At 37.9% G+C, this 27,002-nt stretch overlaps 5 protein-coding genes across 5 annotated transcripts; 3 read left to right on the forward strand and 2 right to left on the reverse strand.

Moving 5' to 3' along the window:
* Positions 1-1,820: 1,820 nt before the first annotated feature.
* On the forward strand, positions 1,821-12,506 carry LOC126621627 (uncharacterized). Its single transcript, XM_050290164.1, has 11 exons — positions 1,821-2,207; positions 2,724-4,335; positions 4,580-6,034; positions 6,193-6,578; positions 7,104-8,848; positions 9,561-10,014; positions 10,254-10,416; positions 10,562-10,665; positions 11,113-11,204; positions 11,292-11,439; positions 12,014-12,506. Exons 1-10 carry the CDS (start codon positions 1,942-1,944, stop codon positions 11,366-11,368), a joined length of 6,354 nt encoding a protein of 2,117 aa, XP_050146121.1. The 5' UTR covers positions 1,821-1,941; the 3' UTR covers positions 11,369-11,439; positions 12,014-12,506.
* Positions 12,507-14,746: 2,240 nt separating this feature from the next.
* LOC126621647 (uncharacterized) lies at positions 14,747-15,492 on the forward strand. Its single transcript, XM_050290192.1, has one exon. The coding sequence runs from the start codon at positions 14,836-14,838 to the stop codon at positions 15,223-15,225; it is 390 nt and encodes a 129-aa protein (XP_050146149.1). The 5' UTR covers positions 14,747-14,835; the 3' UTR covers positions 15,226-15,492.
* A 3,664-nt stretch (positions 15,493-19,156) lies between these two features.
* LOC126621640 (uncharacterized) lies at positions 19,157-20,597 on the forward strand. Its single transcript, XM_050290186.1, has one exon. It carries the CDS (start codon positions 19,342-19,344, stop codon positions 20,299-20,301), a length of 960 nt encoding a protein of 319 aa, XP_050146143.1. The 5' UTR covers positions 19,157-19,341; the 3' UTR covers positions 20,302-20,597.
* On the reverse strand, positions 20,561-21,479 carry LOC126621646 (uncharacterized). Its single transcript, XM_050290191.1, has one exon. The coding sequence runs from the start codon at positions 21,066-21,068 to the stop codon at positions 20,637-20,639; it is 432 nt and encodes a 143-aa protein (XP_050146148.1). The 5' UTR covers positions 21,069-21,479; the 3' UTR covers positions 20,561-20,636.
* A 128-nt stretch (positions 21,480-21,607) lies between these two features.
* On the reverse strand, positions 21,608-25,134 carry LOC126621639 (triosephosphate isomerase, chloroplastic). The gene is made up of 9 exons (XM_050290185.1): positions 24,820-25,134; positions 24,499-24,525; positions 24,090-24,159; positions 23,575-23,698; positions 23,011-23,095; positions 22,760-22,892; positions 22,500-22,673; positions 22,046-22,128; positions 21,608-21,912 (listed from the first exon to the last, which is right to left on the reverse strand). Exons 1-9 carry the CDS (start codon positions 25,033-25,035, stop codon positions 21,856-21,858), a joined length of 969 nt encoding a protein of 322 aa, XP_050146142.1. The 5' UTR covers positions 25,036-25,134; the 3' UTR covers positions 21,608-21,855.
* Between the last annotated feature and the right edge of the window lie 1,868 nt (positions 25,135-27,002).

Consider the following 27,002-nt stretch of genomic DNA (forward strand, 5'->3'; position numbering starts at 1 on the left):
TCTCTTCCCCCTCTCCCCCCAATCCACCATACCCCACCCCAACCCAACTCACCCTAGCTTTTCTCCCAAATCCACCACCACCATTGCCACACCCACTACGACCGACACCGCCGCCGACATATCTTGCTCTGTTACTCAATTTGGAAATCAAATTAAAGTTTAATCTTTCTACACTTGCATTTTGATGGTTGGATGTTGTGTTCATTTTTAACTCTGTTACTCTTTTGTGGTAGAGTAAACTCTATGAATATCATTTTTCCTCTTCATGTTTGTCATTCTTCTCCGTTTTGTGAATACGCTGTTAGTTTTGTTGGTGATGATGACAATTATGATGTTTCTTGCCACTGCTTCTATGGCTTTTGTTGGAATGGTTTACAAAAAATGAGAACTCAAAATATGCATAAATGCTTTAATGGAGGCAAATTAGAACAACTTATGATTCTTATTTGATCCGTATATTATATAAAATGATAAGATAAAAAATTGCAGATTTAGATGCATTTTTGAAAAATTTCTATCGTACGAAGAGAGCGAGATGTGGTGACAGCGTCGGTCGTAGCGGGTGCGGCGATGGTGGTGATGGATTTGGAAGAAGGGATGGGATTAGGGGTGGGTTCGGTTTAAATCGGTTCGGTTTTTTGCCAAAACCGAAACCAAACCGAAATTTCGGTTCGGTTCGGTTCGGTTCAAATTTTTTTCGGTTTTTTTCGGTTCGGTTTTTTTTCGGTTCGGTTTTTTCCGGTTCGGTTTCGGTTCGGTTTCGGTTTTTTGTTTTTATTTTTTTTCAAAAAATGAAAAACATTGAAATTTTAAATTTTAACATATCCAACACAATCATAACATAAACATTCTAACTAGAATCAAAGACAATGAAAATAAATATTTAAAGTTGAACTAAAATCATCAATCAAGTCTTTCAAAGTCCAAACTAACAACCTCACAACACAAAAATCACACAAAAATCGTACAAATGACTTAGAAAAGTTAAATTGTATGATGTTGTTCAAAGATCAGTGTTGTTTGCTTGTAACTGCATGTTGACAACTTGATTAGTAAAGGTAATGCGCGGGTGGATTTATTTAGTGTGTGTTGGATTCTTTTCCATCACAAATTACCCAAGTAATCTACCCGAAATAAATGTTTATGGATTATGTTACATGTTATATGAGAGTAGATTTGGAAAAGAAAGCTGGCGCAGAAGTAGATAGTGCTATGGAGATGGATGTAGGTACTTCGGGAAGAGGTTTGGTTCCGGAACCTTATATGGGGGAGAAATAATAGGTTAGAGTTTAGAGTTTTTATAGGCCTTTTTTTAATATTTTGAGCTTAAAGTTTGGCAACACATTGGGTTAGCACATTTTAACTTACAAATTGGGTTTAGAAAATAATACCCAAAACAAATAATTAAATAAAAAAAATTAATTTAATTAATTCGGTTCGGTTCGGTTTGGTTCGGTTTCTAGATCACTAAAACCGAACCGAACCGAACCAAAAGAATTCGGTTCGGTTCGGTTTTTTCAATTCGGTTCGGTTTTTTCGTTCGGTTCGGTTTTTTCGATTTCGGTTCGGTTTGGTTTTCGGTTTTTTTCGGTTTTCGATTTTTTGAACCCACCCCTGGATGGGATGGGGTGGGGTGGGGTGGGGTGGACACGTGGAGTCGATGAGGAAGGGGAAGAGACAAGGGAGAAGGGGGGGGCATTTTAGAATTTTCGCATGGATTTTTGGTTAAATTTGTAAACAATGCGAAGAGTAGGCTAAAAATCATTTCGTGCTACAAAATACGGTTATTTGTCAAAATTTCAACTAAATCAGCACGCTGCCGTTTCATCCTTTCCTCAACCCTCCAGCCCGCCCTGACCGAGTCCATTAAACCCTACAAGTTCAACTTGTTGTATATCCGTTAAACCCTAAAAAACCATAGTGACTGACAGGAGTTCAACAATGGCCGGCTCCGAAGCCACCCCTAAAGCTCAACGATCGAAGAACAAAAAGAGAAAGCAGAGGAGTCTCGGAGCATCCGAAAGACCTTCCAAAACGCAGCGTATTAATGTCTCAGAGAAGGAGAGTGAACCGCAAGAAATGATTGAAGTTGGCGCAGATGAAAAGCACGAGGCGAGAGAACCCAGTCACGAGCTCGAAGAAGGCGGTCCATGGCGGAACCTGGAGTTGGTTTTGTCAATCCAGAACAAAGAAATTGATCTTGAGAAGTGAGTATGGTTATATTTTCTACCTTTTCGTTGTTTTTATTCGCTTTAATGTGTTTAGATTGCGAAAAAGTTCGAATTCAATCAATTGATAGTTTCGGAAGTGCAGAAATTTGATTACGTTGAGTTTGATGGATGTGATTTATGTTCCTACAAGTTTCTCAGCTGACAAAATGGAAAATTTGATTTTGATTTTAATGAGTGAAGTAAACTTAATTTAAAATTTTATGATCAAAGGTTGGTTCTTGGCTAAAATATTTCGATATTTGAGCGTTTTTGTTTATTTATTTTACGAGTAGGTACCAAGATAAATGAAATGTAAAGTCGATGAAGCTTTGTCTTAGAAGGGGAATCAAGGAACTTATAACCCAATTGAGAGTAGAAACCAAGATTCAAGTTTCATGTTGTCTTCGTTTCCTCATTAAGTGATCAAAAGGAGGGTTTAGATTTAATTCTGATGAATGTACTTTCTAATCTGAACGAAGATTTAATTCTGATAACTGAGGAATGAAAATGCAGGAAGGTGGAACTAGCTTATGGTTTTGTGATATCTAGAGTGAAAGAAGAAGGCGGCAAGAGTAACCAGGATACTCAAGCAGTCAGTATGTCACGTTTAATAATTTTTGTCAATGATTGGATCCAGTCATTGTTGATTTCTTCAGGAAAGAAAATTCAGAGTGGTGGAGAGAAGCATCAAGCCGAAGTTATTGACACATATTTGGATGTTAGATGCTGGGAAATTTTCAAATTCTGTTTGGAGGAGTCTTTGAAAGTGAATGTTTCTCTAAATTTCTCACGGAACCTTTTACGTTCTATTGATTTGATCGCAAGAAATGCACTGTCCTTATTGAACAAAACATCTTCACGCCCAACTTTGTTTTCCAGCAGTGAAGGGTTACAATTGTACAATACTGTGCTTGATTGCATAGCTTTGGTGTTTTCATCCCATGGAGGCTTATCAAATGAAAATTTAGATCTGTGGGTTTCAACTGTAGGTGCAGTGCTTGATCTAGTCCACAAATTTTACAGTGAAAATCTTGCCTATGGCAACGGAGGTCACTTTGTTTTCCGATTTGTGAGCTTGGTGTTTGAGCCATTTGCCAAGTTTTTGAGGGCCCACCCAGCTCGGAAGAAGGGATTTCGTGATTTTATCGATAAACTCCTTGAGCCTCTGTTGCATCTCTTGGGTCTCTTGCATCTTCAGATTGAGGGAATTAATCCTGATTGGACAAGAAACTTATTGAAGCTAGTTGAAGAAGTATTATCTCATGGGCTATATCACCCAATCCACATTGATGGATTTTTGAGCTTGTGCAGTAGTGAAAAATATGCCACATCCAATTCTGGGAAGTCAAAGGACTCCAAAACAACGCTCAAGAGTTATCACAGACATTTATTTGATAAACTGGAAAGAATTTTAGCTGGAAAGAATGCTTTGGCAGTGGAAAGCATAGGAGAACTATTTCGCTTGCTCATCGATCAAGTTAAAAAGCTAAAAAGGGCTTCAGTGCTGACTGAAAATACCAAAATGATGGGGAAGACTGAAGGTTCAACTAGTACTACACTAGCTGAAAAGAATTACTGCTCAACTAGCTTCAATGCGGAAACACGAAAGTCACTTCTTGATTTTTTTGTACTGATTATGGAGCCTCTTCTGCTTGAGATTAACGGCTATCTTGAAGCTAAGCTGGAAATGGGACCTGTATTGTTGGATGTTCATTGCACACTTAAATCTGTTAATAATTTAGTTTTTGGCTTTATGCATGAAAAGGTTTATGTGAGAACGGAGGATACATCTGCTGGAGCTTGCCTTAATTTCTTGAAGAAGGTTTATAATATGATTATATCATTGTCCTCCAATTTAATTCAGTCATCGAAATATGATGTAGTTAACGGGACACACGTGGATGCTCTAACTTTAATAGCCAATGAGGTGCTTTCTGCTGTGGGGTATCTATTGGAAATTGAATATGAGGTTATAGAGAATGATTTGGTAAGCTTGTGGCTTCTGATGCTATCTCACTTAGCCATTGGGCTTTCACTGATGGATGTTCCGGATCGGTGCTCATTATCTTTCAAGATAAACGATATTGGATGCCAATTAATTGTTCTCTATAGTCAACTTCGCCAGGTTAGTAGAATGCTCTTTGATTAAGCATTGGCTGCTTTTTAACTTCTGCATGCATATACATATACCTGATTATATATGTATTGCCGTTTCCGAAATCAACTATTTTACCAGTTCCACTCACGAATTTTAGGGGGCGGGTCGTGAATTGTCAATTTGTCCCAGATCATTTCTAGAACTGAGAGTCTGTTTTGTTCCCTTGAGGTTTTCTGTTGTTTAACCCCATCGTTTTACTATTGTACTGCAGGTGAATAATACTATTTTTGCATTGTGTAAAGCAATAAGGCTTCTAAGTTCACATAATGGTGATGGTGAACGAAACTATACTAGATTTGTGATTTCTTTACATGGTGAAGCTTATGCAAAATCAGTGGAAATGTTATTATGCTCGCAAGAGTTTAAGATTGCAATCCAACAAGCTATAAATTCCATACCAGAAGGCCAAGCAAGTGGGTGTATTGGGCAGTTAACTGTCGATATATCAGAAACTCTAGAGTGGATGAAAATTAGTTGTTCAAAATCTGATGAAAAGGAAGTTGACAAATGGGATGTGCAAAGTAGCTCGCATGGTTTTAATCTGGAAGCTGAGCTTTTGGGGAGAGGGTTGTCTGAAATGTATGCACTAGTGCTAGACTCACTATTTGCCACACCTGGAAACTGTAATCTCCTTGGAGTTTCTATAAAGGACCTTATAGCAGTACTTTTTCCTTGCATGGGCCGTCTGGTTTCACAAAAGCCAGATTCTTTAAACAAGTTCCTTTTTTCTGTCACAGGAAAAGGTTTTGATAATGAGACAGCTGAGAACAAAACTAATTTGCTGATATTTGGATTGTCCACTCATTGGGTTTTTGTGTTCTTCTTTAGATTGTATATGTCCTGCCAAAGCTTATATAGGTCAGCAACGAGCCTTATGCCTCCAGATTTATCAAGAAAGATGTCAGCAGCAATGGGAGATTCATTCACATCATACTCTGGTAATGATTGGATGGAGATGACTGACTGGACCAGTGGGGGATATTTTTCTTGGATCAAGCAACCTTCAGCTCCTCTTCTTGTTGTTATTCAATCCATTTCAAACATCTATTGTAAGAACTGTGCGACAGATTCTTGGTCTTTGACTTATGTAATGCATGCTATGGCTTTTAGAAGGCTTGTTGATTTGAATAGGCATATAAAGTCTTCTGAATATGTGATGCAACATAACAAAAATCTGGTGCAAGTCAGGTTGTCTGAAGATGCTGGCTTGTCAAGGTGTCGTAAAAGAATCAAAAAGTTGGAAAGGCACATCTCTGCCTTGAAGGAAGAGGCGGCAGGTCTTGCTGGTTTTCTGATGGAGCACCTATCATTAGTGTCTGAAGATCAACGGCCAATCTTCACTTCTGATGATACAAGTTGTACTAAAATGGTTGCCCATGAAACTGATGAATGGGATTTCAGTGTTTCTGCTTTGAACAAGAAGTCACTGCCAACTGCAATTTGGTGGATTCTTTGCCACAATATTGATACCTGGTGCACTCATGCGACTAAAAAGAATTTGAAGACATTCCTTTCTCTTTTAATCCAAACTTCCCTTCCCTGTGTAAGAAGCAGCTTTGGGGTGGTTAGAGAGCACAATAACCATGTAGCTGACAGGATGAAGAAAGTAACCTTGCATCAAATCTCATCACATTGCTTCATTGACTCCATTCTGTATGAGCAAAGAGTAAGCTTCTATCAAACATCACATGGTGCTTCATTGACTCCATTTTGTGTTAATTCTTGTTTGTTACACTTTTTTATTCTCTTATTGGGACATACACTATTCTGTGCCTTTATATAAACACTTTTCTACCCAGGTATTTATTCTATCGCCTCTATTAGTTTGTCTGCAGGCATTTTGCATCAAGTTTTTGCCGTGCATTGGAGAAATCGACAGTACAATTCATCAGTGACTTTTCATCTGGCGATATTGATTTCAAATCATCACCAAATTGGCCGAAAGTTTTAAATGACCTGGAGAACTCATCAGTGGTTGTTTCCTCTAATAAACATAACATATTTGACCGTTCCTCTGTAGCAAATCCGGTCACTCGTGCTTCTGATAAGCTGCTTACAGGAAGTTGCAAGGAACAAAATGCCCTACCATTGACCATCATGAAATTTACAACTTGCCAGAGTTTACTTAATCTTTTGTGCCATATGCCAAAAGGTCATTTGAGTTCAAGATCAATTTCACTTTATGTGACTTCTATTCTCAACCTTGAAAGGTACAAACATTATCCCATCATCATTTTTTATGGTGTGATGCGGCACCAATGGTCCCCCATAATAGCTCTTGTTGCTTTTTTTCAATAAAAAATAAAATATAAAAATCTTCTGGTGAGCAATTATTTCACAAATTTGTATACTCGTTAAGACAGAAATATCCACTAAATTGAGTTAAGTTTTAAGATGGAAACCTATCACAGATAGTATGATATGGTGGTTATTCATTTTTCCTTGCAGATAATACAATTGAATACATGTAATAAAAAGTAAAAGAGGCTAAAATGTTTTTTGTTGTAAAACTGTTTCAGAAAGCGTTTTGCGCAGAACTGCTTGTTACTGACAAACTCTATCAACTTCTGAGCTTTCTTTCTTTAGTCTCATGTGCACCTTTTTTCCCAGCAGCCTAAAGAATTCATTTCTCATGGAAAACATTTATGTGCTTAACAATTGAAGCTCTCTGATAAGTGTAGTCTTTGTAGTTCAATGAAGATTTTTGTTAATATTATCTGTTCTGTGTTTTTCAGGCTTCTTGTTGGCGGCTTATTAGATTGTCAGAATGCATTGAACTCACATCATTATCACGAGCTCTTCAGATTGTTTGTGTCTTGCCGGAAGGCCTTAAAATGCGTAATTCTGGCTTGTGAAGAGAAGATGGCAGCTTGTCAAACCTCACATGCTTCAGTGTTACTTGAGGATGCATTTCCTGTGTCATGGCTTTACAAGTCAGTTTATGCGGTTCTTGGGATTCAAGAGTCATTTTCAAAAGATAATCAACTCCCATTTAATGACATGATCTTGTCGCTGATGGATCACACATTTTATGTGTTTCTGACATCAAGTAAGTATCAACTTAATCATGTCGATCATCGTCCTAAAGCTGCCAAACTGAATGCTGAAATTGTCCATGAACATAGTAATTCAAGTGAATCTGATCAGTGCTTGGATCCTTCCAACTCTATTGATGCTAGGAAAAGTGTAGCCATTATTGCTAAGAGTTTGACGGAACAGATGCAAAGCTTACTATTGACTTTGAAGAATGGCCCTTATAACAGAAAAGTGGGGATTGATGTTGATGCTCTGAATTTGAACAAGTTTTCATCCTTAGTTTCTTGCTTTAGTGGGTATTTATGGGGCCTAGTATGTGTTGTGAACCATACAAATGTGAGAAATAGTGATCATGAAGCAAACTCATCAAGGCGGAAACTTGAATCCATCACCGAACTCAACCTCTGTATAAATGTTTTTGCAGAGTTTTCTAGTCTTCTCTTACAAATGTTGCTTTTCGACGATAAACAACAGTCCAGAACTTTATGTGATGCTCAAAATATTCAAAAGACAAAGGTAGAGTCCAGTGCAGAGGATTTTATACCACAAGGCACTGGTGTTGAGACTAATATTGCTTGTGGTGGACTGCATAATGAATCTGGAGTTGCAATGACCTGCTCAGCATCACCTGACATCCATGATGACTCAGGATCTGGTAGTGTCCGTAGAAGAAAGTTGCACTTGAAAGGTGCTGTTTTGGCTGCCAGTGCACTGAGTGATGTTGATTCATTTGAATTGCAATCTTTAAATAAGCCTTTGTTGAGACGCCTGCTAAAAGGTGATTACCCAGACGCAGCATTTTTGCTCAGGCAGTTGTTTATTGCATCTTCAGCTATTTTGAGGTTGAGTTTGCATATGAATAGTGCTCCCCTGTCCTCAAGCTTGGTGCATACTTTTACTGGCATCACACAAGTCCTGTTATTGGAATCAGTGGACATGAATCATGTGCCACACTTTTTTTATTTTGTGTGTTTAGACGGTGTTCTGAAGTATCTGGAAGAATTGGCCAAGCATTTTCCTCTGACTAATCCTACGCTATCCAGAAATTTGTATGACAAGATGATTCGGCTACAGTTAAGGGCTTTGGGGAAATGCATAACTTTACAGGGAAAAAGAGCCACCCTAGTATCTCATGAGACAGAGTCAAGCACCAAAATGCTCCATTCTCCTATGGGATTTTCTGAGGCATCTCTGTCTGGCTGGCCATACTTATTAGATGAACTTAAAGCTAGGTTGAGGTCATCGTTCACAGTGTTCATAGAGAGACCATCAGAGTTGCATCTTTTATCAGCTTTACAAGCTATAGAGAGAGCACTAGTTGGTGTGCGGGAAGGGTGCACCATGAGTTATGACATACATACTGGAAGTGCAGATGGGGGAAAGGTTTCTTCAGTTGTTGCAGCTGGCATTGATTGCTTGGATTTGGTTCTGGAATTTGTTTCAGGTAATCAACACATCTGTGGATGGAATATTTCGGTAATTTTGGATCAAACGGTTCTACTATATTCTCAAAGGTGTCTATGGTGACTGTTTGTTCCACATAGCAGTTGCAAGTTGCAACTGAATTCTAACTTATATTTTAGTTCTGGGTGTTCTACTATCAGTAAAGTTTTTACTCGACCTTTGATTTTAAAAGGAAATGTCGTAATATATATGGGGTTATTTTCTAAACGTTACTGAACATCTTTCCTTTTGCACGCATATCATGAATGTAATTTGAAAACATTGTACTTCCCAATGAATATGGGTAGTACAGAAATGAAAAAAATCTTACTAATTTTGAAGACACACTGGATATAACTACAAACCTTGCTGAAAAGAACTTTAGTATTTTGGAACCTATATTGGAACGTGGAAGACACTTGCCCAGTGTTGCAGAATAGGGGGCATGAACTAAATCTTTGCTTTTACATGTCTTCTACTAGTCATAGTGTTTGTGAAAAAAATAAGAACATTAGAGTTGCTACGTATATTTCATAATAGTTATCCTTCTAGGTTCTAGGTAATTGATGTCGCTGTATGAAATCACAGTTTATCACCGCTCTGTTATGTATAATAGTCATGTCGGCTATTAGTACGTATTTTATTTAGATTTCAAGTGCATATGATTACAGTTTGTTGGGACTTGCTTGACTGAACATTTATTTTTCTTTCAGGACACAAACGTTTGAAGGTTGTTAAAAAATACATCCAGAGCTTCATTGCTAGTGTGTTCAATGTTATTCTACACTTGCAGAGTCCACTAATCTTTTATGAGCGAGTGGTCCAGAGTAAAGGTGATACTGATACTGATACTGATCCAGATCCAGGAACAGTTATTCTTATGTGTGTTGATGTACTGGTTAGAATTTCTGGCAAACATGCTCTGTACCAAATGGAGCCCTGGCATGTAGCACAATCTTTACGTATACCTTCAGCACTTTTTCAAGACTTCCATCTCTTAAAACTTTCTGAAGCTCCCATTCCTGATGATTCTTCAACAATTCCAAATAACCAATTCTCTAATCCAGTAGCAAGTTTACATTTCTCTGGCATAGATAGGCAATACTCGGTTGACCTATTTTCTGCTTGCTGCCGATTGTTACATAATGTTCTGAAGCATCACAAAAGGTAAGTGTACTCCTTTTGTATGAAAAACCTCACGACTATTAACCTTGGGAATAAGCTGGAAAACATAAAAGTAAAGGGCTGAATATGAAGAAGAATAGCTTTAAGCTTTTGATATTCATTTTCTGCAAATTGATTATTGAAGAGGGTTGATATGTGCGCTGAATTTATTTTCATTTTTGGTTTTCGTCCTCATCAAGTAGACTCCGAATATAATTGAATTGTTGTTTCGTAATTTCTAGTGAATGCGAACGGTGCGTTGCTATACTTGAAGCTTCTGTTCGTGTACTTCTTCATTGTTTGGAGACAGTGGATGCTGATGCAGTCGTCAAGAAAGGTTTCTTTTCATGGGAAGTGGCTGCTGGAGTCAAATGTGCTGGTAGTCTCCGAAGGATTTACGAAGAGGTAGGTGACTTTTCTTATACATGCCTACATGCCTCACAAAAGTTATCTTTATTGTCTTACATTTTGGGTATATGTTCCATTATGTCGAAAGGGAGAAAACACAATGAGATCTTTCTCACCAGATTTTGTCATATCTATTTTGCAGATAAGACATCAAAAAGATGTCTTTGGTCCGCACTGTGCCCAATTTTTATCTAATTACATATGGGTTTATTCAGGATATGGCCCCCATAAAACAGGCATCAAAAGGTAATTTCTGGTACCTTGGAATATTTGTTGTAATGTTCATGAGATTCTTGATGAGCTCAAAAGGCATAACCGATAAGATAATTATACACTTGTGTTTCTCAATTGTTTTTGTTATGAATTAGTACCTTCAAAATTAGTACGTTATATCAACTCCCACTGGCCTCGGGTTAAGGTGGAAGAGGGGTGAGGGTGTAGATCCTATGTTTATAAGTCACTTTCTTCCCATTTTCCTCCCTCTTAAAACTTTTCCAGAAACTTGAGTTTGAAGCGATGTTATTGCATTCCAATTTTTGTACAATGGGAGGATAATATTATAAAATAGGTGTACGTTCAAGTGACCTATTACTATCTCCAAAAGCATTAACCTTTGGAGCGGACAATCTTGGATTGACCGGCATACATTCATGTCATTCAGACTACCTGAACTATCGTATGTTTAATTTTCAGGGAAATAGATGAAGCTCTAAGACCAGGTGTATACGCGCTAATAGATACTTGCTCACCAGACGATCTTCAACGTCTTCATACCATTTTCGGAGGTAAAACAATTTTTAACTTTATCAAGGCTAAAATGTATGACTTGAAGGGCATTTAAATAGTCTCACATTTTCTTCTTGTTCGTGCAGAGGGTCCTTGCAGAAACACTTTGGCAACCTTAAAACATGATTACGAACTCAATTTCCAATACCAGGGAAAAGTCTAACCGAAGCTCTTTCCTACGGTGGGCTATACAGGCATCGTCATTTTGACATGACTACACAACTCTCCTAACATGTAAGTTGTAACAAATAGGGTAAAATGTAATGGGCTGTCATCCCTTTTTGGGTCAGAATTTTATTGCTTGTTTGAGCATAAGTTTAAGCGTAAACAGTGCAACTTTAAACGTTTCCACATTATTCGTTATCATAATATGTGGAAAATCTTGTCTTATCCAATTGTTTGATTCATGTGGTCGTGGTATTAGAGCCTATTTACGAGTGTAAAAAGCACTTTTGCTCAAAAGCGTTTTTGTTAGAACCGCACTACGTACGACCTCTAACGATAAGGATCATGCTCATGATGTGTTTCTCACCTAAAATGTACTCTCCACCCACCCTCCTTGTTCAGCTGGTCCCCTTTCATTTGGGATATTTAGTGATTCTATATTCCTAAATGGTATGATTAGGCAGCTGGTATGAAAACGATTGATTGAGCAACCACCAAACCAAATGCTTAGTCCAAAAGAAAGCACCAGAAACTTGTGCGGTTGAGATTATGGGACCTATAAGATATACACACAAGTCCTTGTTTATATTTGTCAATTGGGTTTCAAATTTCAATTTCCATCTGCTTTTTTTTCTCTCTGCAGAACATCAACTTCCATTGACAGAGGCCATTGAATCTTGATGGGACATCACTGTTGCAGAAGAGAGGCCCCCTCCTCATACCCGGTTCTGGTTTTCTTGGCGGTGGCCACTGTGCTTCTTCTTCTGTCGTCTTTGATCTCCTTCGATGTTGAAACCCCCACGTTTGAGATCAACTGGGGGCTCATAGCCATGCCGTTGCTGTTGCTAGCGGTTGTGCATTGGTTGTCGTCGGAAACTCCCAAGAAGCCGTATTGTATGCCTCCACCGTGTTGGAAGTGTGGGCCCCCTTGCAAGTGTGGCTACTTCTGAAAAAGTGCTGCTGTAGTTTCAAGAGAGCTGGTTTGTCTAGTACTCATCTTCGACTAAGAGGGTTGATTTCCTTGTTGGTTTAATTATTGTATGTAATGAGTTAAAGCTGTTGGTACTCGATCAAGTTTGGGTAAAATATGGTTGTAACATGATTCTGAATTCGTGAATATGATTGTAAATTTCGCATGTGTTTTTCTTGTATTCTTCACTATCCTCAGCTGGTGACGCCATAGCACAAGCGAATCGAAATACCAAATTTTCGTCGATTAGCTCTTAGTCCAATGATACTTCTGTTATTATAAAACCCTCCCAATCACCCCCAAGAACGAAAGGGGAGATATCGTAGTTCATGGTCTCTGTAAAAGAAACGTTGTTAGGTGCTCTGTTTCATGTCCCCATTCAGCCTAAACCCGTACACTGATAAAAGATGTATGGATTTTGAAGAAGAGTGGACCCATCAGAAAATAAAATTAACCCAAGCTAAACATTTGATCGAATGAAATTCATATTTGCTTTGTGTATTCGAAGTAAGTTTTTGTTTTTCTTTCTCAAATCAAATGTTTAACTTGATTGTGTTGAGTGAATCCACGATAAGAAACGTTAAAGTTTTCTTTGTTACCCTGATTGAGTGATTTTCCCATATCTATCCCCCGTTCTTTCCATCCACCCTTGTTTCGTCCTGCAACATATTCCCTAGTCATCTGATGACCAAGAATATTCACCGGTCACCTGCTCAACTGTTTATCTGCGATCGCATCCGTAATGTTTTTCTATTATTAAATTTGCATGTCCGGTGCAGGAATGGGGTTGTAATTATTATCGGGCCCAGTGGGTTGATATTTTAAGTTTAAAGTGCCTCCACCGACTTTTTGTTAGTGCACACAGAGGGGATGGATGCATGCCACGGATTGAAAGCCTCCACCGACTTTTTGTTAGGCCACGCAGAGGGGATGGATGCATGCCACGGATTGGAAGCCTCCACCGACGTTTTGTTGGGGCACACATAGTGGATGCATGCAACGCATTGGAAATATGAAAAGTAACGTAATTATTTATAATTTGCTATCCGAATAACATAAATTATGTGACGTAAAGCATGTATATCAGTTAAGTTTTATATATAAAATAATCTACTCTGATATTATAAAAAAATATGAAATTTCTACATAAAATCAATTAGTAATATAAAAAATAGCTCGATTATTTATAAGTACATGCAACATTCTCTTTTTTCTGCTATGAGATCAATACTCTCAAGTTGATGACCTAATTGAAGGGAAGCTTAGCAATAGCTCTTAAGTAACAGTGTAGGTACTATTTTTCTTTTCAATTTCAAAGCATGTTAAAGTTCAATTTCCTCCTTTCAATAATAAAAAAAAAAATTGTCGATCAATAGATTTTTATTTTAATTTAAACAAAATTAATATTGGGAAAACATATATTTATTGTAGGGATCTTTTTAATCAAACCCATATTATAAGATTAATTTGCGGAGAAATTTTTAATTGTAACAGGAATGCGGATGGTACATCACATGTTTTTATGCAAGTGGTGAAAATTTTTAATTTTTAAATTATTAACCTTTTAACACACATAACCCACCATTTATATAGAGACACGTGATGTATCATCTCGTGTGACGGTCAAATTGAAAAATATCTCCATTTGCGGATCTCCTTATAGAAAATCAATCCCAACAAATTCCCTTGTGACATAGGCAACAATTAAAATCGTTAAACCTTCTTTTCCTTTTTCTTGCACAAAAAATGGTAGAAGCTTAAAATATGTAAAATAAACCATATATATGTCTTTATCAATCACTGGATTTTTATCTTTAGAATATTTACTAGAATCTCTTTCTTTTTGGCCGGTGTAGGTATCTTTTGAGAGTTCATGTGCTTGAAAGCAAACACATATGTATAAGTTAAAGAACTCTTCTTATCTTATTGGTCTTCTTTTCCTTGTCGGCCAATGCATCGCCGTCCACTTCACCCATCAAAACCCCATAACTTTATTAAGCAATATAAACAAAGAAATCTAAAACCAAATATCTAAGCATATACTCCTAACAAAGAAACAATAATGTCATTTAGATACGCAAAGCTGACTACATAGATGGGTGAATTTTTTTAATTATGGTTTGTATTAGATAATGCGTCAATAATGTGAACAATTTTGTCTTATCAAAAGCATTACTCAAAGAAATACTTGATCCTTCATTTTTATTTTTTTTTAAAAACAAATCAGAGTTTAATAATGTGTGCAGAATTTTTGTTTTTCATAAATTACTTGTTTATGCGTGTGAGTATGTAGTTTACAATAAAAGAGAAAATGACTTGTTATGCAGAAAACCCAAGCATTATTCTCTACTTAATTCAATAATTGAATACCTCCAAAACATTTACTCCCCACCCCACCATCTTTTGTCTATAAAGCCACAAGTCCTTCAATCCATAACAACCTCTTGAATAATCTACTCTCCTTCCAACAACAAAAAACCTTCCCTTCAAATCACATGGCTTACCATGGAAGAAGCCAAACCAGCTCCTTCTTAGAAGGGTTTTCTCTAAGCCCCCTGCCCTACCCAGTTCTCCTAATCCTGGCAGTAATCTCCATCTTCCTGGGCATCTCATGGTACTCCTCCTATGAGTCAGCTGTGGAAGAAGCTGAAGAGCAATTCAATTGGGTTCTTTTGCTCATACCAATAGTTCTCATCCTCATTGTGAAGGGCCTCTCATCTATGGATCCTGATTGGCTCTTCTCCATGTCGCCGTGGGACCGCCGCCGGAGGACTCACCATATACCTTCAGAGGGAAGCTCACCTTGGGGTGTTGCTGCTTTCATTATTCTCTTGCTTGTTTTGCTGCAATACCGGTCTTCTTTTCGTGATAGCTGGCTCATTTAATTAGTATGTGGATGTAGTAGGATTGTTTTTTTTTTATGCTCTGAGTTCTAAGTTTTGTATGTGTATATTGGAGTTGTATATAGTGAAATTTGATCCTCTACTTCAAATTTCTCTGTTGCTTTTTACTTTCATACTAATCACGATAAAAATTTCATGAAAGAAAGAGATGCAAATGTTTATATTGTCTGATTTTGAATTTTAGACTCACAGTTCAAGAAAAAATGTAACATAATCAGTGATTTGAAATGAAAGTATCTTATGTTGTCATACAGTTTGTCAAAAAAAAAAAACGTTTCCTTCTTTATTCCATCTATATGTAATATGATCATTGTGGGTTTATAATTCTTCCATTATATGTTTTTCTAATTGTTTCATTACCCTAATTTGCTTGCTTGGGAGTAATAAGTAACTGTCCAAAGTACCTATTATAGACAAACTTTATACTTAAGCTAGGGTAGTTGTAATTTGTAAGTGATCATGTTTATTGAAACATGAAATAGGTAACATATTTGAGTATGTGAAAAAAAATTATCCCACATCAGAAAAATAACTTAAAAGGAATTTGACAGTTCCGGTCGCGTTGCCCATTGATTTTGGGATGAAACCTTCAAATATTCATAAAGTTGTGTTGAGGCACCATGAGACTTTAGTACAATCAAATAACTCAATTGCTTGATCCATTTGCTCTTCATATGAAGTTTGTCCTATTAGTTAAACGAGGGGCCAAATAGACTCGTGACTCATATTAATAATTAATAAGAATGTTACTTGTTACACTCAAATGCATATGACTAAAATAATTTGATCTTATTGATAAGAAGAAATATATGAAGTAAGTACATGAAAGTGATAAAAAATAGGGTAAAAGACTGTTTACTACCCTCAAGTTTCATGGTTTTCAACATTTAGTACATCAATTTTTTTTCATCCCAGAGTCATACCTAAAGTGTAAATTTTGGGATAGTCTCATACATCCGTTAGTCAAACTGTTAACTTTGCTGTTAAATGATGATGTGGCACTCACGTGGACAATGAATGGGTGCCACATGTCATTAAAAATTTTAAAAATAATTAATAAAATGAAAGTAAAAAAAAATAAAAAATCCCCAGATCCCTTTGTCTTACCCACCCCGACCCCCCTCCCTTCTCCATCTGCACATCCATCCTTCCCCCATCCCCTCCGCCCCCTTCATCCCATCCACCCTCTTCATCTTCTCCATCTGAGCACCCCATCACCCACCCCTTGCCTACCCGAGCCACCCTTTCTCCATCCACTCCTCCCTCTGGCACTTGCTGCAACCGCCACCCTCTCTTCTTTCCTCTGCAACCACCCACTCTCCCTCCCTCTCTTCTCTCCTCTACAACCCACACCAACCACCCTCCCTCCCTCCCGTCATCTCTCTCTGATTTCCTCACCAGAGTTCCGCCTTCCCTACGCCACCCCCAGAGCCATCTCTGTACGCCCCCTCTCTTTTTCTCTCTACAATTTGAATTTTTAGATTTGGATTGATTGATTGACTAATTGGTTGTTTGATTGAGATTTGGTTGGTTGGTTGTTGTTCTTGAATCTCTGCAGCTAGGCAAGATTTCTGTGGAAGAGAGGGTTGTCGTGCTTCCATCCGAGGACAAGGGACTTGTCGGGGTTCCTGGACCTCGACGGAGTGGACAGCTGAGTTCTTGGATGTGCAGAGGGAGTAGATGGGACTAGGCCTATGCAGAGGGAATGTGAGAAAAAACGAAAGGGAATCTGGGGAGAAGGGGGAGGGGAAGGATGGATGTGTAGAGGGAGAAGGGATGGGGGGTCGGGGTGGGGAAGACAATGGGGATCTGGGGTTTTTTTTTTTTTTACTTTCATTTTATTAATTATTTTAATAGTTTAATTATTTTTAAATTTTTTAATGACACGTGGCACCCAGTCATTGTCCACGTGGGTGCCACATCATCATTTAACAGCAAAGTTAACAGTTTGACTAACGGATGTATGAGACTGTCCCAAAATTAACACTTTAGGTATGACTTTGGGATGAAAAAAATTGATATACTAAATATTGAAAACCATGAAACTTGAGGGTAGTAAACAGTCTTTTGCCCTAAAAAATAAGGAAAACTAATGAAAATAGCTTGAAAACTTTGAGTTTTAATGATAAGGACAAAATAAAGGGTAAAGTGAATAGTACAAGGATTGACTTTTTAGTGTAAAAATATGATTTTTCGTTAAAGTAAACAGTAACAGGTGCTTTTCATTAAAGTTCCCTAAAAAATAATTAGATAAGCAACTTATGTCCTTGAAAGTTAGGAGATAATTGTCAAGCCGGCCAGCCAATAGACAATGAATTTAGCCTGGAAATCTCCTCATATTGTGTATATCATTTTCAGCTATTTGTTTATGTCTGGCTTCTTTCACATCTGTAATCAAACTCTGAAAACAACCCTCCCTCCCCCATTTAATTATATAAATTAACCCAAACCAACCCTACCAACACCTGTCTTTGTGGTCCCCTGCTCTAAGCAAACCGACCTTTGAATAATCATGGATTTTTTTTTCTTTTTTAGAAGCGATATTAAGGAAATAAAAATTGCCTTTAGAATCTCAAGTGCAGAGATAAATATTTTTAGATACTTTAATTACAAATCTCTTATGGATAATCATAATCTTTACCTCAAATAATATATGTCGGGCCAAATTAGTAAGTGCATATTTTAGATTCAGGTTTTTATCACAAATGGTCCAAAAAATTGATCCTCACCATCAAGATAGTTTTTGAAATTGAAATCAATCAATGTAGTCCTTGAAAATGGATGTTGCAAATCAATGTGGTCATTCCGTCACAATTCTATTAAGTGTTGATGTGACACATAAATGGGTCCCATAAGTCATTTTTCTCATAAATGGTCCTTGAAATTGACCTGCGACATGAAAATGGTCTTTGAAATTGACCTACGACATTAAAATGGTCCATAAAATTGAAAATCAATCAATGTAGTACCGCAAGTAAATATCCCAAATCAATGTAGCATCTCCATCACAATTTTATCAAAAATTTTGTTATGTGCTGATGTGACACGTAAATGAACACAAGTCTAATTAAATTAAAAAACATTACAAATAAGTTTAATAATTTAATAGTTAATAAAAATTGTAAACCCAAAAATCCAAAAAACGTGTGGTTATCCTCATAATGACTTTATCATGAAATATGAATGGATTATAAACGTCATGAAAGTATCTTATTACTTTTCAAGAAAATGGAAAACAAATGACGGACAAATGGTGGGATTCCATTGATCAAGTGTAGCTGTTGATGAAATGAAAAGGGAAAGAATAGTCAACTTTGTCTTGGTTGAAGCAGTCCATATGGAATAATGGATGTCATGGATAAACCACTAATCACAACAATGGGAGAAGATATTCGTCAGGGCTATCTTATTAGGAGAGCTCTTTTATTGAGTAGGGATCACATGAAATTGGATTGATAAAATACAATAAGGTCTTGTGAGAGGTGAGGGCATTCTTACACAAATTTTCTCTAACAATGCGAGCATATATTCGTTAGAACTGTCTGATTAGGGAAATTTTTTCTTTGAGTAGGGGTTGTAGGAGATTGGATGAGACCAAATACAACAAAGTATCATGTTCTTGTAAGAGATGTTGTATGAAAGACGTGGTAATAAAAGGTATCCGTACACAAGTTTGCTTTCTACCTTTGGAAATATCCATATATTACTTTGGAGAGCCAAACAAGTGGACCAATCAAGGAAAAAAACAAAAACGAATACAAGTGGATCAAAACAAGTGAAGAATCGATTATAACTCTCCACCAATAGCTCAATCAATGGAAGACTTTCCAAGACCTAAAAAACAACACATTTGAAGATAATAATATATCAACAAGATTTCTGCACAAAAGAAAATAATCAGTTTCTACTACAAATCAATAACTTATACTCTAATAAAAATTATTCTCTCTAAACGTTACAATGCTTCCTTTTATATCCCATAGTCTTAATATTTCTCTACTCAGCCTAATCCATAACTTTCATCCAAAGAACAAGAAGAAGAGGAAGAGCATAACGTTAACTCTTCTTCTTCTTCTTGATCTTTAATTCTTATTAACAATGGGTTCCTGCTTCCCTAAACAGCTCGAACGCCGGAAGGCGATCTCAACGGAGCGGAAAGCACTACGTGATCTCCACCAAAGCGTTGGTGAGGACTTCCCAGCATGTGCCTACAGGCCTCCGGACAGGAAAAATTGGATGGCGGCAATCAACCCGAAAAAAGTTCACGTAAACAAAATCGTATGGCCGGGAACTCATGACTCTGCAACCGACAAGATTGGAATTCCATGCATCACTAGGCCTTTTGGACAATGCCAAACAATGTCTATATACAAACAGCTTGTCACAGGCACCAGAGTGCTTGACATTCGGGTTCAAAAAGATCGCCGGGTGTGCCACGGAATTCTTATCACATACCACATTGATGTTGTGATCAAGGACATCAAAAAATTTCTGTCCGAAACAAAGTCTGAGATCATACTCCTTGAAATCAGGACGGAATATGGGCACCAAGACCCTCCTGATTTCGACAAGTATTTGGTGGATGAGCTCGGAGAGGTCCTTATCAACCAGGACGACAATGTGTTCAACAAGACTATTTCAGAGTTGTTGCCGAAGCGAATAATATGCGTGTGGAAGCCGAGGAATTCACCTTCCCCTGAGGCAGGGGCGCCTCTGTGGAATTCTGTCTACTTGAATGACGATTGGATTGACACGGATTTGCCATCAACGAAATTCGAGAACAATTTGAAGTGTTTGAGTGAACAACCTCCAATTTCATCAAGGAGATTTTTTTACAGGGTGGAGAACACAGTGACACCTCAGGCTGATAACCCTGTTGTGTGTGTTAGGCCTGTGACCGAACGGATTCACGAGTTTGCGAGGTTGTTTATAACGGAGTGCTTCTCGAGGGGTATTGCAGATAGGTTGCAAATCTTCTCTACTGATTTTATAGATGAGGATTTTGTTGATGCATGTGTTGCTGTTACATACTCAAGAATTGATCACGGGAAAGCCTGATTCTTCATCTTAACTTGTGTCATGTGTAGCTTGTCTTTGTTGATGGCAACCTTCTGCAAATATTCAACGTGTAAAGTTGTGAATCCATACCGTTGACACTTTTGGATAGACACAATTGTTGACACTTTCGGATAGACACAATTGTTGACACTTTCGGATAGACACATTTGTTGACACTTTCGGATAGACACATTTGTTGATACTTTGCCTATCCATACCGTTGTGTATTTACTTTAAAAGGAAAAATAAAACAAAAAAGTAACGATGCTAAAATGCACAGGCATTCGTTTATCCAATTCCAATCCATTACATCTTTTAGTTAACAAACGATTCAATCAATCCGACCTCCCACCAAACCACTTGGAATGAACCGATGATTGGTAAGATACCAACACCAGAAGCAGCACCAACAAGATGGCAACACCCCACGGCGAGCTTGAGCTGCCACCCCTGCCTGCTCGTTGAACTGCCTCGCGCTGTGAAGGCCGGTACCCGGAGTTGAACCATCCGGTAGAAGAAATCGAAGAGTACGAAGCTACCAAAAATATCAAGAAAATAGGAAAGGATATTAGGAAAAGGTGGGCGTTGATGGTTGTGTGTTGCATTTGGGACTTGTAGTCGGTGTACTGAGAAAGACATAAGAAAGCAATAACAATGGCAAAGATGGTGAGCAAATGTAGGGGAGGTGCAGAGATTGAGGTTAGGGTTTGGCCAGTCCAACCTTGCTTCCACTGTGGGCCCCTCCTCTTAGGGTAGAACCACTCCATCCTTGTCTTCCTCCTTCAGTCTCCTTGCAGCTAGGTTTTCTCTGTGTGTGTGTATATATAAGAGGTAAAAAGAGAGGGTGTGGGTTTTTTGGCTTGAGTTTTACACTAGGTTGTGGCTTTGGCATTTATGCTTTGAGTGTAGGCTTTGCTTCTCACAAAGTTTTACTTTGAACAAATGCTCTCCCTAGATATGCAAGTAATGGTTGGTGACTAATCACGTGATTGATGCCTAATTGGCATTGATGTCTTTGATTAGTTGCTCCTAAATTCTGGAGAAACTTTTCAATGTGACTCTCACATAGGGTTTACCGATCCAAGCCTTGTTATAACACACGTATCTAATTACTAGGACTAGACCCAACATCCATTAAATACCGACCCTATCATCTAGCTATATTATAACACCGTGGATTAGTAACGCTATGTGTGAGGTAACACACCAAAAAAGTTTCTTGTTTTACAAAATTGATTCACCAAATTCAGTAGGCCAGAATTCAATTGAGATTTAGGGCAGGAAAGAGAGGACCCCTCAGGACCCCTTTTGTTCAAAATGTTTATGCCACATAATATGACTTGTATTGCTCTCTAATGTCCACCATACAATAAGTGACCCATGGAAAATGGATAGAAGATATATTTTACTATCTTTATGGAGGGGGAAACACTTCAAAAACGACCCAGGAAAAAAAATTCCTTATGATAAACTGGCTCATACATTTGTTACAATATGCTTCAATCTCAAGGTACCTTCGCATCGGCCCTTTATTTGATCTCGGAACCACCATAATCAAGCAGCAACTTTCTTGGCTGTCACAGCGTTGACGATAGTAGCAAATTCAGGGCCCTGGAGGAAGAAAACTCTAACTTGTTAGTGTCATTTATGTAAAAGTTACAACCAAAAAAAGATGGTTCTAAACCACGTAATGCTTTTCGCCTTCGTGTTTGAAATCTCAAGGCAAATAATTGCAGGGGTATACCTTTAGGGAAGCACCGCCAACAAGAAAACCATCAATATCTTCCTTCTTTGCGAGCTCAGCAGAATTGCCTCCATTTACAGATCCTGAAATCATATCCAAATTCAGTTAAATCTACTACCAGCACTCAGATATTTGTCCAGATCTAAGACTAGAATATCCTGACCAGCTGACAGCTGAGCGGAATCATTATGTTCAAATGATATTTACGACAACGACAAGCTTGAATGTCTCCTAAAGTTCTTTAGATCTTACAGTTAAAGCATCGATGATGCCATTATTGCCAAGCCAAACACCAAACTCACACAAAATTTCAAGGTGAAGTTAAATCCATATATCAACTGGCCCCTCTTGAACCACCTCCGGAAAGTGTATGACTAATTTAGGTTGCTCAACCGCAGTGGTGCAATTTTTAACAAATGGACCCTCAATCAGAAAGTTGCAGGAAAAAAGTTACCTCCATAAATAATTCTTGTTTTAGATGCAACTTCTGCTGACACATTCTGTTTCAGCCAATCACGAACAGCTACATGTACTTCCTGAGCTTGTTCTGGACTGGCTACCTTACCAGTCCCAATGGCCCATACAGGCTCATAAGCAACAACTATCTTATCCCAGCTGGGTACTGCGTCTGTGCATAGTAGACATATTAGGGTTATACAAAGGATAAGCTGAATACCTTGACTACACAATCGTTAAAAAGAAGGGTGAAGTTACCTGCAAAAGCCTTCAGCTGCTGAAAGCAGACGTCAAAAGTTTTCCCTGCTTCCCTTTCTTCTAGCTTCTCGCCAATGCAAGCAATTACTCCGAGACCCTCATTCAACGCATAGGCAGCTTTCTTTCCTATAAACTGTAATAAAAAACTTCAGTTACATTTTGAATACTTACAATAGATCAGAAAGTTCATAAATTTTTTTATTCAGGACACCTCCGTTAAAATTTAAACAATAGATTTTCAAAGCATTCACCTGATCATCTTCACCAATCACATGTCTCCGTTCTGAGTGCCCAAGAATAACCCATGTGGCTCCAATATCCTTCAATTGTTCCACACTGCAAAATGAAAATGGTACTAGCAATTATGTAAATTCATCAAACTGAAAACACAGACAGAAGTGTGCTAATGCATTCATAAGAGAATCATCAGAGACCCATGTCACCTCAGAGCTTAATACACTACTGTTATAAGATATGGATGTTTGAGTTGCAATCTTGAAACAGACCACTCACTTTCCTTGAAGTACAAGGACTTAATAACCTTTTGGAATTGATTCCAAATTCAAACAGGACTTGAATAATGTTTAAATTCATTTATATTGAAAGAAAGAAAAAAGTCTTCCATACATAATTGGAGAAGAGCTTCGAAAGGGGGAAAAGCAGAAACTATGAAACCGCTACCCAGCAAGTTTAAAATGTCATAATGAGAATAGTCTCCAATCAACACAACCAAAGATCATACATCCATTGCAAAATGAAAGTACATGTATATGTGAAAAAAACTACTAGTAATTTAACAAGGAAGAGAAACTGACCTGATTTCTCCTGTGAAAGCCCCACCTTTTCCAACCCAGGAATTTTGACCAGATAACTCAATACGATCTGTTAACGAGCTCTTCACCTGATCTAAGTAAAGAAATGGTGGTGCTACAACAACATCTGTACATGTTATAAGAAAACCAAAAGTTAACAACACTAAACTTACACTCTTAAATGATATCAATACAAACTTGATTTTACACATATGAAACCATTATGTACATGCAAAGTAACATGTTGGACTTGCCACCCTTGAACATCTATGACCAACACCTTTTTGGCCATTGTATATAGTTCCAAGTTTCTTACCTAGCTACAATGCTATCGCTGCCTTATTTTCTGAAGTCATATCACCCAAACTTATTTTTCACTTCCATTCATGCAGAGTTATCTTTCTACCCGATATTGATCATTTTTCATGTATATGTAAAGACAGGATAAAAGCAATATTTTAAATCAACTGCAAACTGAAAGAGGTATATAATGAAGATTAAACATAGCATTATCTCACCGACATCCGGTTCCAGTTTTGCGCTGTTCAAGTCAGCAACTAGCTTGCTGATGGAGTCTTTTGTGCCATTCTAAAACACAGAAAAAAAAAAGGATAAAAACATCAAAAGAAGAACAGAACCATACTAAAAGGGTTTCAAATTTGACTTCATATGTACATCTTCAACATCCAACAAAAGAGGCTAAGAATATAGATTAAACAAAACAGGTTATACAAATTTTGAAAAACTTATTAATTATGTATCACTGAAATTAACAACTAAAATTAAAATACCAGGGCAGCATTGTGCCGGCTTTATATTTAAAATCCATTGAAAAATGGTAGTTTTTTACAGATGCTCTATCAAGGAACCGCGCAAATTCGTTGAACAAAAAACAAAGCAAATAGACAATGCAGCAAAAGTACTTACACACTTCCAGTTTCCACCAACAAAGAACTGCAAGAAAAATAAAAGATACAATCAATTAGTAAACTCCGGAAAGGAGAACCCATAAATATGAATAACTATGAATACATCGTGTGAAAATTTCCAGAAATTTATAGTGAAGGACAACTGCATTCTGAGAATAAGTACTAAAATGTTCAAAATTTCTAGGAAAATCCAATAGCAAATAAGAAATTTTAATCGGTTAAGATCGAAGGTCCCTCCTTTCAATTTTCTCGGAAACCAAACAAAAGACAAGGACGCGATAACAACAAGGAAGCTGGAGTAATAGAACTAATAATCTACCTTTCCAGTGCCGGCCATGGCGACGATGCCTCTGGAGGCCTTGCGGGAGGAGGAGGAGAGGCGGAGGTGGGAGTGGAGGTGCTGGAAGAGGGATTGCGTAGCGGAGAGAGAGTGAGAAGATTCGAGCTTGGAGCACGACAGCCGGAGGCCGGAGTAAGAGGAGAGGGATTTAGGGCCTGAGAGTTGGGAGGCTAGAGATGTGGAGGCCACCGCCATGGCTGCTAACTCAGCGAGTTGGGAGCTTCCGAGTTGGGGGTGTTTTACTTGTTTGGTGCGAGTGAGGTAGTGAGTCAGTGAGCGAGAGAAGCTTCGCCACTTGTGGTGGTTAGGTTTTATGGTAACCAGAAAGGGTTGTTAGGATAGGAGCCTTCACGCGGTTGCTAGACACGTCAATTGCACGCGACTTCATTTTTTTATTTTTTTATTTTATTTTATTTTTTGACCAGCTAACAATCTAGCTTTGGTTTTTTAACCGGTGGTTTGACAGGTACCAACCAACGGTCGCCTAGCTTATTCCCCTAAAAAAAATAAGAAAAAAATAAATACAACTGTTTGTACCGTACTTGACTAATCCCGAAATTACCAAGCACCGATCAACTTCATATTATCAAGGACCATTGAGGGATTCATGCTAAGACACCCCTGTCGAAGCACTTTCCTTTCATCCAAAAGGCCAATCACAGCACGACATGTGTCAATGTCAGAATAAAGCTTCTAAAGTTCTATATTGTTGAGTTTTGGTCTCAATATTTGTTGTATATTTCATTATGAAGATTACAAGAGAGTGAAGGCAACTCTTATAGAGAGCCAAAAGAAAGCTACAATAGATTGTAGGATAACTACACAAACACAATCCCTAAAATCTGCCCTAACAAATGGAAAAACAAAAACCAAATTACAAGTAAAGAAGCTTTTACAAGCAACTAAGAAAGGTTGATATAAGGTGAATGACAAGCTATGGTGAGGATGACAACTTATACATACAACCCATCCATACAAACCGGTTTCAATACACCCCCTCAAGCTGGATCAAGGGGATTGATTGATCCAAGCTTGCACAACAAACGCTGAAACTGAGTAAAGTCTAGTGCTTTTGTGAATAAATCAGCAAGTTGATCGTGGCTGCGTGTGAACACAGTGTCTATCACCTTGGATTGAATTTGAGCACGAATATAGTGGCAGTCAACTTCAATATGTTTAGTCCTTTCATGGAATACTGGATTTAAGGCAATGTGCATGGCAGCTTGGTTATCACAATACAAGGACATAGGTGTCATACTTGTGAATCCGAGCTCAAAAAGAAGACCTTTTAACCATATGAGTTCACAGGCTATTGCTGCTATAGCCCTATACTCAGCTTCGGCACTAGATCGAGCAATAACAGTTTGTTTCTTGCTCTTCAAAGTGACAAGGTTCCCTCTAACAAATGTGCAAAAACTTGTTAAGGATTTTCGATCAAGGGCATTTCCAACCCAGTCAGCATCTATGTAGGCCAAGATGTGATTTAATCCATTGTTCTTCATAATTATCCCCCTTCCTACTGAGCCCTTGAGATATTGAAGTATTCTCTTGACGATTTCCCAGTGAACTAGAGTAGGAGAGTGCATGAACTGACTGGCTAGGCTAACTGAATATGAGATATCAGGCCTAGTAATGGTGAGATAAATAAGTTTCCCAACCATTTGCTGATAAACACTAGGGTCCGAGAGAGGTTCACATTTTTCATGCCACTGAAGTTTGCTAGCTAGGGGTGTCCAAGCTGGTTTACATTCCATCATGTTAGCTTCATCTAGAAGATCGAGAACATACTTTCTTTGATTCAAGAACAATCCCTTTGAAGAGGTAGCCACCTCAATTCTGAGAAAGTATTTCAAGGGCCCCAAGTCTTTAATGGCAAATTTTTGGTGAAGTGACTGCTTAAGCGTCTTGATTTCACTTATATTGTCACCTATAATAATTAGGTCGTCAACATATATAAGCACAACCAATTTGCTAGCAATACTACTTTGAACAAACAAATAAGAGTAAGCATGATTCCTTTTGAACCCTGCAGCTTCAAGGACTGAACTAAGCTTTGAATACCAAGCTCGAGGAGACTGTTTGAGACCATATATGGCTTTGTGAAGTCTGCAGACCTTGTTGGGTTCATTTTCTCTTGAATGACTAGAAGGCAACTTCATGTA

This window comes from Malus sylvestris, chromosome 5, assembly GCF_916048215.2.
Source record: "Malus sylvestris chromosome 5, drMalSylv7.2, whole genome shotgun sequence".
Classification (NCBI taxonomy): Eukaryota; Viridiplantae; Streptophyta; class Magnoliopsida; order Rosales; family Rosaceae; genus Malus; species Malus sylvestris.